Here is an 11,173-nt window from a genome sequence, read left to right on the forward strand (position 1 = left end):
TGACACAGCAACACATGAAGGTCTAATCAAGAAGACATTAGCAAATTAGAAATAACTTATTACACAAAATACACTGAAACAACACTGTTTGAAATAGATTGCTGCTTCATATGTTCCGTGCTTTAAATGAATGGAAACCAGAAGAAGCAGTGAGGATAATATTGTCTCCTTCTCTAAATAAATTGTGACTCTTTATGACTGGTTTCTGGGCCTGCAGTTGCAATTTGTTCTCACATTTGAGACAGGAAGTGACGTCTGATGTAGGAAAATATTTGTAAAACCTGCCTACTCCCACATCAACTCACACATGCAGCCGCAAATGCAAACCACACACATAACACATGTTATGAAACTGATGCATCTTCTCCCTATGTCCATACCTTCTTTCACAGTTATAGCCTAAACATTAATACATTTAACAATCATTTAGAAAGGAAAAAGAATGAGTGTGCTGCAGAAACAGCAAAAAGGAAGTATTCACCCCTCTTACATCAGTGAAATACGGATTTGTCTGAGTCACTTTGTGTGGGAGGCGTACAAGCTTGGCTTTTACCGGTATGCATGCACAGAGTTAGGTCACAATGTGCTTTACCAAAATGTCAATGTGAGGAGATCCTGGGTGTGTCTACTTACCCCAAGAAGTAATCCTATCCATCTATCCTATTGTGAGAATTATGCAATGGCATTATGCAATAGAATATCTGAGTTCAGCTTGCATGTATGAACCTAAGTTTGGATGAATTACCACTGAGGAATGTCTTTATTTGTGGACTTGAAAGGCAACCATTTTGTAATTTAAGAGAGTTTTTATGGCAGTAGAGTCATATTAAACCAAGAATACATTCAAATTGATTAAAAAAAACAACACATGCCATATCACTGGAAAGCCTAGGATGTCCTCTTTACAATACACCAGGGGTAGATAAAGTAGGTCAAAAGAGTAAGAGGATATGCATGTGGACAAAATGTCCGCTACAGAGGACACATGTCAATGGACTGGGATTTTTCCTTGTGTTCTAAAAGGTGCTATATAAATAAAGCTTTACTTACTTACTTACTGCACAAATTTAAAATAAAAAAGCCATAAAGGCAGGTATATTTATAAGTAAAAATATGCAATTTTTCATGCATTCATTGATTAAAAAATAAAGCCCACAGTTGAGAATCTGAGAACAAAAGATATCTGAGAAGAAAGATGAACATTTTAAAGGATTGTGTCACATCTCCTCCTTGTGGATGTCCTCTTTACAATACACCAGGGGTTGATAGAGTAGAGGATAGTAGAGGATATACACATACACATTTAAAATAAAAAAGCCATAAAAGCAGGTATATTTATAAGTAAAAAATATACTATTTTTGATGCACAGTTGAGAGTCTGAGAACAAAAGATATCTGAGAAGAAAGACGAAAATTGTAAAGGATTGTGTCACATCCTCCTTCCTCCGCTGAAACTAAAAAAAGCCATAAGCCTTTCCTTTTGCTTTTGAATGTACTTGAATTGTGATGACTAATTGGCCTTTTAAAATGCTCATTATAACAGTCTTTTACTCATGGATTTTAACTTGGTTTCTGTCTGTGGATGTGTGAGATGTTGTTGTCTGCTCTGTTGACCTGCTTTTATTCTGCCTATGTCTGTAACGCACTTTGGTTATCTCATGTTGTTTTAAATGTGCTATGGAAATACATTTGATTTGACTTGACTTGACTAAAAGCAGGTATATTTATAAGTAAAAATATGCTATTTTTCATGCATTCATTGATTAAAAAATAAAGCCCACAGTTGAGAGTCTGAGAACAAAAGATATCTGAGAAGAAAGATGAAAATCTAAAGGATTGTGTTTAAATAAAGCTTTACTTACTTACTAACTTACTTACTGCACAAATTTAAACAAAAAAAGCCATAAAAGCAGGTATATTTATAAGTAAAAATATGCAATTTTTTTATGCATTCATTGATTAAAAAATAAAGCCCACAGTTGAGAGTCTGAGAACAAAAGATATCTGAGAAGATGAACATTTTAAAGGATTGTGTCACATCCTCCTTCTTCCTCCTCATCCTCTGAGAGGACAACAGCGGAGAGGCGTTCCGCGCTCTGATTGGTCCGCTGGATGTAACAACGGCGCTGATTGGCTGACAGATTGCCGCTCCGGAGCTGCTCTTTTGAACATAAATAGCAGCAGCTCCAGCCTCTTGTTCTCAGTGAATCATCCAGGGGGCTGTCAGAGAGTCAGAGAGTCAGAGAGACACTGAGCGCGGAGCTGCTGCAGCTCTCTGACACACAACAACAACTATGTGGCTTTAGTCATTTAACAACACCGAATCAAAGACACGGAACCACCGAGTCTCTTCCAGCCGGTTGTTTCTAATCGAACCGTTTTGTTTGGAGCATGTTTTCTTAAATTGTTGCAAGTTAGCTTCCGGGTTAGCTTTAAAGTTTGTCCCTTTTTTCGACCCGAAATTCAAACAAAGCAAAGCAAATCCCGTCTGCAGGAGTTCATACAAACACATGTGAAGATGGAGGAGTCGGATGATGTTTTTGTCTGCACCACCAGTCCTGTTAACAGCGTTTTGAAGAGCAGGCCCGACGACATCCCCGGGCTTTCCTCGTTCTCTCTGCCGGAGAGAACGCACTGCAGGACCCTGTTCTCCCGCGGACCTGGACCCGGCACCGTGCTGTCTCCAGTCACCAACCTGGCTCTGGACATGAACAACCTAGCAGGACTCGGAAGGTATGACTATTATTGTTAATTTAAGTGTTATTTATTCTACTTTTATCCTCTTAAAGGTCCCATATTCTGCTCATTTTCAGGTTCATACTTTCTACTAGAACATGTTTACATGCTGTAATGTTAAAAAACACTTTATTTTCCTCATACAGCCTGTCTGAATACACCTGTATTCACCCTCTGTCTGAAACGCTCCGTTTTAGCGCATTTTGACGGAATTGCATTAACATTGCTAGGCAACAGCTTGGGTCCATGTTTACTTCCTGTCAGCTGATGACATTCACATACACTGCAACAGGAATAAACTGGGACACATTTAGAATGTTTTACGTTTAAAATTATGTCAAGGATCTATATATTGTATATTCGTGACATCACGAATGGACAGAAATCCTAACGGCTTGTTTCAAATGCAGAGTTTCTGAATACCGGCTGTGTGTTTTTCCCTGTGGATTGAGTGTTTTGGTACTTTCACAGTATTTATATAGGACTTAAGCCTGCTTTGTAATAATAAAAACATGAAAATCTCACTTTTTTATAATATGGGACCTTTAACTGCAGCTGCTGTTTTGTTTGCAACCCATAGATAATCCTGCATTTATTACTAGCATGCAAAGTCTAATTTACTGTCCTCATCACTGATTTCTCTGTTCATTTTTTTCGCCCACAGCTTTTGTGATACACCAAAAAGGAGAAAGCATGCACCCCTTGAGAAGAATCCCTCCTTTGCTTCTGACGTCTCATCTGATGCTGGTGAGCCCCCCTAAAAAAACAAAACCTATTGTCTCTGCTAATTGATGCTTTTAGGACTGATGCCCAAGGGTGCATCTATTGCATCTCATTTCATAGTCATGTCCTTAAGATGGGGCCATGTTATAAATGTCAATGGTTGGTTTTTAGTTATGAAAATCAATTTGCAACTATTGTTGCAATTTTCATGCAAAAAATGCTAAACATTACCTTGTTCCCAGCATCTCAGTTATGAAGATTTGATACTTTTCTTACCTAAAAATAGGAGCATCACCAGCAACCATTCTAATCTATCAGTATTCGTCTGATTCTTGGTGCCAGTTTACCGCCTGATGCTTATATTGATCTGTGACACCAAATCTCTTCCTTCAGGCCTCGGCATGGATCCCCCCAGCCCCATGGACGCTGTTGAAATGGAGGACACGTAAGTTGCACTGTCCTCGTCATGTCTGTTCTAATCAATCAGCCTGTGAGCGGTGCCCCTCTGCTTACCCCAAAACCACCTCCCCCCACCTCCATCTCCACCTCCGCCCTGCGCTTGGGCTCAGCTGAGACAAGCACTATTTCTCATCTGCAGGATTATTGTTTCTACCGTTGGCTTTAAGATGATGGCATCACTCGATTTTTACTAAGAAGATTAGCTGATAAGGACACGAGAGCTTAACTTTCTTTAAGTTATTGAGTGAAAAAGACACAGAAGGGCCACACACTGTTCTTGAAACATGCAGGTCCACTTTGTTATCTTGGCCCGTTTATCAGCATATCTCCAGTTTGCTAATCTTGGGTGGCCCTTTCTTAATTCTGAGTTGGGTGAGTCTCTGCAGACATCTGCCGCTGTCTGATGTGCGACTTCCGTCACAGCAGCATTTGGTGCCCAAGACCTCATTCACCTCCTTTACAGCTGCTCGGTTGCTAGGAGTTTTCCAGGTTGGGGGAGGACACGGCCTGCGCTTGGGTTTAATGATAGCACCCCCCCTCTGGGTTTTGGCACACTCTGCCTATGCACTGTTATTTCAATAGGAATAGGGGGGCTGGAGATTTTTCTGCGTCAGGGCCATTGAAATGAGGGCACCCCGGAGAACAACTGCCCTCCCTTCTCCTGGTCTGCATTGAATGGGACACGCTCTCTCCTCGACAAACAAAGGGTTCTTGCAGAAAAGGGGTTGGCGGCGTTGGCTCCAGCAGGCATATGGTAGATTAGCTGATCTCTGCATCCCTTCTCCTGCCCTCCCTCCCCCCCCTCTTAACACTGAGCTCTCCACTCATTTAGCATACAGGTGGGCATTACTCCAATGCAAAGACCACCTCTTGCCGCTATGCATTCACCCAACTTCCTCTCGTCCAACCGTTCCTCTGGCTTTCTCAATAGAGCTCTAGATTCTTTGTCTTTGTAGTTTATGAGCGTAAGGTGTGCCTTGAATGCCAATGAAGCCTCTTTCCTCGGCAGGTTTTATCATAAAGACGTGTTACCTTTCGTCAGGGCTGACATCATTTGTTGATGATTGATTAGTTGATCAACATCAAAATGTACAGATTACAAAACAAGCAATTTGAAAACATTAAATTGAGCTCTGAGAATTTTTTTTCAATGACATTAATCATTAGTTGCGGCCCTACTTTTCTCTCTTGTAAAATATTATTTCCGACCTTTTCAACTAATTTCGTAATGTTTTCTGTTACAGATTTGAAAAGGCCATTCAGCAGTCGAGCAGAGTTGTCAACGAGTAAGTTTCTTTTCTAGTCAATAACCTAAAATCATTAATGGTTGTTATTGCCTCTCCTTATTTGAACCATATTGCTCTCCAAGGAGTATTTTACTCCTCAAACTAAACAGCCCGTCTGCCTGTTGATTTGATTTGTACTGACCTGTTTCCTTCCTCTCCCTTTTATGAATTACAGCAGGATGCCAATTCGACGAATCAACTCTTTGCCAGTAAGTAGATTTGTCTTGTTTTTTTGTTTACAGCCCTGCATGTCTTATTTAAATTAGTCAAAACTTTGGCTGATGTTCAGGACTGACATGTGCTGTAAGAATTTGTCTGTCGAGCATCCATAAAGCATTTAATATTCCTATCTCAAACTATTCCTCTGGAGGAGTTTAAAGTAAGATCAGAAAACACAGAAGGTACAGGAGAATAGGAGGACAGCAAAAGGGAGTTTTAAAAGAATCCCAACTTGCTTTTAAGCATCACAATAAAACAAACCTCAAACTTGCAGCTGGATTTGAGTTACATTAAATATGAAAAACTGTCCTCAAGACAAATTCATGAGTGTGAAACATCCTCCAGTGTAAACCCACCACAGGATAGCTTGTTTACAGTTGCTGAGTCTCTGCTGACTTGGATCCCTCTTCTCTCCTCCTCAGCTCCAGCTCCAGGGTTTCAGTCCACATCTGAAGGGACAGGAAACAGATTCCCACCGCTATGGAATATTCGGACAGCAACCCCCCCAAATGAGCGCCTCCTCCTCCAGCTCTCAACGTGACAACAAGGAGAACATGCCGGAGGTCAGTGATGCAGTTGGTGTCTTTGCTACAGTAGCAACCATAGAACTTACGTAATGCTCAGAAAACTGATTAGTTGCCATGGTGAAGGCATTGCATCATTTGTATTAAGTTATTATTAGAATAATATTGATGTCAATATCATTAGTTTTGAAACGGAGATTAACCCGAACACAGGACAAGAGATTTTTTTCTTCTGTATGTAATGAATGCCTGCAGAAATATGGTGTGTAGCTCAGCAACAGATTAGAAGCCACTGAGTTAGTAAAGTTGGGAAAGGGTTTGATTGTAAAAATTAGAGATGCTGTGAACTTCTTAAAAAGTTGAACATGGATTCACTCATTTAAAACTGTCCTTTCTTTTCAGGAGGGCTTTGAATTCAAGAAACCCAACATGCCCGTGTCACGGTGTCGAGTGCGCTCCTTCAACAACGGTCAAGCAAAGGACACATTTTCCCGCCGTCCCAGCTCGGCACCGGCCCTCATGGTACGTGAACATGCGAAGAATCTGCGTCTGTTTTTGTGGACAAATACTGGTTCTAGAAAGATGCTGACACTAACACCAAATCTTTTCTGTCGTACCGTTTTCGTCACCTCCTCCAATCCAGCAGCTGGACTTCTTTGACTCCAGCCCCATGTTCCTGAGACGTTCCTCCCCCACTTCCTCTCTAAACGACGATGAGGACGACGGCTTCCTGGAAGTACTGGATGACAACATGGAGGTGAGTCACTTACACAGACATCCAGGGAAATGATGTATTAATTGAATGGATTTCTTAACAGATTCCTTTGAGAATATCCGAATCACTCGGGAGGATCTCTGTTTCTCGATCTCTAACTTCTTGTTACCTTGTGACCTGCAGAACGACTCTGGGATGCCGATGGGAATGGCCAGCTTGCTCACTGCCCCGCTGGTGGCCGACCGTACAGCAGAAGACTCTGTAAGTTTGTCTACTAAGAACAAAAGCTCTGTGGTCACTTTTATCTAAATGCAAATAACTAGTGAGACTTCAGCAGCAGTAACAGACGTTTGCTTTACTGTATGATTTCATAAGTTACATGTTGCCCTATGCCACATTTCATATTGCATGAATATTGAAGCTGAAATGTGTATTTTTGCCCAAAAAGTCTTACTGGGCTTATAGAGATGTTAATCATACTGTATTTATTAGGCATGTAATCTTAAACTCACAAAATGTAAATTTTAATTATTGAGTTTAATCATTTTTTGTCCCCTTCAGCCTGTGATTCGCTGCCGGCCGCGTAGCCTGTTCCGCTCCCCGTCCATGCCCAGTCCGCTCCCGTCCCGTACCTGCGCGAAGCGTCCCGACTGCTCCGGAGACGAAAACACGCCGATCAGGGTGAAGAGGCGACGCAGCCTGGCAGGAACACAAGTCACCACCCTGGAACAAAACCCTGAATCCCCAAGAATGGTGAGTCCTCCTCACTGCCTGGTGTGACTGAGACCATCCCACCTGGTATAATTAATTTAATGAGACCAGCGGTAACGTGATGGCAACAGGAAATTTGACAGTAATTGAAAAATTGTTTTGTGTAAGAAAGGTTAGAAGGTCGAGCTTGATTGTTTGAGTCAGAAAAGTCAAAACTTCTTTCTTAAATTGGTCACATCTGTTCTAACGTTTGTTGGTGTGACGCTAGAAATCATTTGATCACCTCTCAGAATGCAGAAGTGATCAATTTAGACAAAATCTCAAGCCTAAATCTGCAGGACGGAGACGAGTTTCCACTGACCATCTGTTACCTCCTTAGTGGAGGTGGAGAAATGTCTTCTGAATCATCCGCTGAGGCCGACTGGCTATTATCTCTGGCTTTACATACAATGTCGGATAACCTCATTTTCTCCTCGACTGCCTCCTTAAATGTTTCCCTCCTCTCCTTCAGAGCTGCTCTCTGCTCCAGAGGTCCAAGTCCTTCTGCCAGACCGACATTGAGAAGCTGCTGGACGGCGAGGACGGCTCTAATGAGCTGATAGGAGATTTCACCAAGGTAAGGAAGTCACTGCTGCGTTTCTGACATGATTAACTTGATGCTGTGAAATTACTCGTCTAATCCAATTTCCCTTTTTGTCTTTCAGCCTTTCGTACTACCCACAGTGGACGGCAAACATCAAGACCTCAAGTACATTACCCCAGAGACGGTGAGGAGAGGCACTTGGAGCTAACAAACACATTTAGTGTTTTGCTAAGTTATCGCCATATTTGAATATTAAATGGTGTTCTTTGTGGTCATCAGATGGTGGCAGCTCTATCAGACCAGTTTAATCATCTAGTCGAGCAAGTCATTGTGATGGACTGCCGCTACCCCTACGAGTTTGAGGGGGGACACATCAAGGTGAGTGAGAATCTCTAAACAAGTTTGTGTTTTAAAGCATCAACACTGCAACTCACTGAGAAGCAATAGAAATACTTCAGTTTGATAGTATGTCTTTATGAACTTTCTGAATTAAGTGGTCGTGTCTGTCTTTGTCATCTCAGAAAGCTCGGAACCTGCACCAGGAGGACCAGGTGGAGGACTTCCTCTTCAAAACGGCCATCGTCCCGTCCTGCCCGGACAAACGCGTCGTCATCGTCTTCCACTGCGAGTTCTCGTCGGAGCGCGGCCCTCGAATGTGCCGCTTCGTCAGGGAGCGAGACCGCGCTGTCAACGAGTATCCCAACCTCCACTACCCCGAGCTCTACATCCTCAAGGGCGGATACAAAGACTTCTTCCCTCATTTCCAGGTCAGTTTTGCTTCAGGTTCCTCTTAAGGTGACGCTTTGTCTGCCAAACAGCTGACGTTAACTAGCTCTCATCCTGCCGGTTTCAACATGGACTTGTTGTTCGCAATGTGGCGTTATCAGGGGAAAAATGGGGTGCGTCCCAAACACATTTTCTATCGTCCCCGGGAAGACAGTGCGCCGTTAGTCTCGAGCCCTGACGTTAACCTGCGGTACTGTAGAAAAACAAGTATAGTCACATTTTCTGATTTGGCATCGACTTGGTACTGAAGTATTGGTTAGGATACTCGGTGTTTGATGTTTACGGCCCACTGAACACAGATGAACTATTGTTGGAGGACACATTTTAGGGACTTTGGGAAGGCAATTGATTCTGTAAGAGCATGTGACAGACGATGTTTTGAGCATTTCGATTTTAATGTTTTGGACAAAATAATGTTCAATATCATTTTGGAAAACATGGACTAAACTGTCTGTAAAGAGGTTTGACCATGGAAGTTCTTTCTAGACCTTACGGTTTGTTTATGTAACAAAATAAGCTCATGTCAAGATCCCCTTACTATCTTTTTCTAAGCAGGTGTTCTTCGCTTGCCAGTTCAGAAAAGGCTTATAATAGGACCTTCAGTTGAGATGATTTTGTCAAATATAAATGGGTTATTTTGTCACGCCCTCAAGCCACCTTTTATCAGCGAGCAGTTCTCCCGTATAGTGGTGGTTGAATGAAACCCTTGATGTCTCTTCAGTACTTTGAACTTGTTCTCGTTCTCTTCCTGCAGTCACAATGTGAACCCCAGTCCTACCGGCCCATGCACCACGAGGACTTCAAGGAGGACCTGAGGAAGTTTCGCCTCAAGAGTCGCACCTGGGCCGGCGAGCGCAGCAAGAGAGACATGTACAGCCGACTGAAGAAGCTGTGAGCGCCTCCTCGTCCTCCCTAAAACACACCGCCTCCCCCCCCCCTGAACAGACTGAGTACAAACTCCCCTCAGAGCCCGAGGCCTCGCCCCCACCAACGAGGAAACACCTTTTGGGATTGGCCATCAGAAGGGGATTTTATAACGTCCCTAAAAGTTTCATTTAACTCTAGCAAAGTTAGTTATTTATGCAAATTTAACGAGTCGAAAGACATGAACGTTTGACCTGAAGCGGTCGCTGAGGTGCAGTGAACAGATTTCAATAAGAAGCAATGTGATCGTTTTTTAAAACCACTTGGACCTACTGCCTGTTTTACCTTTTATATGATGCTGGCACATTCGCAGCACAAATCACTGCCAGATTGCAATAATACAAACCAAACCACACACTGCCTGTCTGAAGTCTTTCAGTCTCCTCACTGGATGTTTTTTATTTTGCATGTGTCATGTTCCACATTATTTAAGCACTTAATTTAAATACCTTGAAATGGTGCTTTTTCTTTTGATACTTTTATATGATTTTTTTTTTTTTTTTTTTTTATGAATTGTTTACCCCCATTTATACATTTGTTTGTTGAAGTATGCCTTTCTCTAGGCGTCCCAAAATGCAAATTGGATATTTTAATTACGAGATTAATGCAGAGGTTACTTTTCTCCTTCTTGATCAGTTGGGTTTTTTTCTCGGTCAGGAGATACCAAAGCAAACAAACTACCTGTTAACTTTGCAGTGAGATTTTTCTGATGCTGCAGGCTAGCGAGTGTGAGAGGATTTTTGATGTAAGAAAATATTATTTTATTTTTCATTTTTGTTTGATTCTTTTCAATTTTTCAGAGATAAAAACGTCTTCCCCTCTGCAGATCTGATAATGCTGGTTTATAATGAATGGGGTGGTTTGGATATTTTGGTACAGGCTGGTGGGGGAGCTGCTGAAATAAAGAGCCAATGTGTGTTTCAAATGTGACGTACAGTATCTTTATTTTCTTTATAATTTAGTTTGTGCTGTGAATGTATTCTTGGGTAGTATTTTTAAAATATTCACACTTTTGACAGGAAGATACAAAATTTCTGCGCAGATACTTGAATGGTTATTTTATTCGATGCCTCACTAAGTAATGGAATATAAACCAGATTTGTGCAAAAGCTTACTTTAACAACAGAAACTACTCCTCAAATGTTTGTCGAAACACAGTCGGCTGTGCCTAAATGATATGCAAATCCAACATTTACAAAATATTTTATCTTAATGCAAATGTAAACAAGGCAAATCTGACCAGGCTTTCAGTGCCAACTTTAATCCTCTTTAGTTTTTGATATCTGTGCTACAGACATTTTTCCATATCAGGGACAAGACATAAGTTTATTGAATGAGTAAAACCAAGGTTGTGTTTTGAAATTACTCCCATTTGCTACATACTGTACAACAGTTGCTTTCTGTCATGAGTACAAAACTTAACCGCTATAGTGCGCCCTCAAAGATTCCCACAATGCAACAAAATATCTGTAGTTTGCAGGCTTTTTGCTAAAGTGCTGCAATGCAA

General features: G+C 41.6%; 1 protein-coding gene across 1 annotated transcript; it reads left to right on the forward strand.

The window, feature by feature from the left end:
- Positions 1 to 2,219: 2,219 nt before the first annotated feature.
- Positions 2,220 to 10,591, forward strand: cdc25b (cell division cycle 25B). Its single transcript, XM_037746888.1, has 15 exons — positions 2,220 to 2,733; positions 3,401 to 3,483; positions 3,853 to 3,904; positions 5,163 to 5,204; positions 5,380 to 5,413; positions 5,846 to 5,986; positions 6,350 to 6,468; positions 6,566 to 6,704; positions 6,846 to 6,923; positions 7,224 to 7,415; positions 7,885 to 7,989; positions 8,078 to 8,140; positions 8,236 to 8,334; positions 8,478 to 8,723; positions 9,497 to 10,591. The coding sequence occupies exons 1-15, from the start codon at positions 2,519 to 2,521 to the stop codon at positions 9,635 to 9,637; spliced, it is 1,749 nt and encodes a 582-aa protein (XP_037602816.1). The 5' UTR covers positions 2,220 to 2,518; the 3' UTR covers positions 9,638 to 10,591.
- The last annotated feature ends 582 nt before the right edge of the window (positions 10,592 to 11,173 follow it).

Source organism: Sebastes umbrosus, chromosome 16, assembly GCF_015220745.1.
Source record: "Sebastes umbrosus isolate fSebUmb1 chromosome 16, fSebUmb1.pri, whole genome shotgun sequence".
In the NCBI taxonomy this organism is placed as follows: Eukaryota; Metazoa; Chordata; class Actinopteri; order Perciformes; family Sebastidae; genus Sebastes; species Sebastes umbrosus.

Excerpts from the sequence above, each read along its gene's own strand:
- cdc25b (XM_037746888.1), top strand. The coding sequence starts at position 2,519 with ATGGAGGAGTCGGATGATGTTTTTGTCTGCACCACCAGTCCTGTTAAC. Across the intron at positions 2,734-3,400 it reads AACCTAGCAGGACTCGGAAG|CTTTTGTGATACACCAAAAA; the intron begins GTATGACTATTA and ends TTTCGCCCACAG. Across the intron at positions 5,987-6,349 it reads ACAAGGAGAACATGCCGGAG|GAGGGCTTTGAATTCAAGAA; the intron begins GTCAGTGATGCA and ends CTTTCTTTTCAG.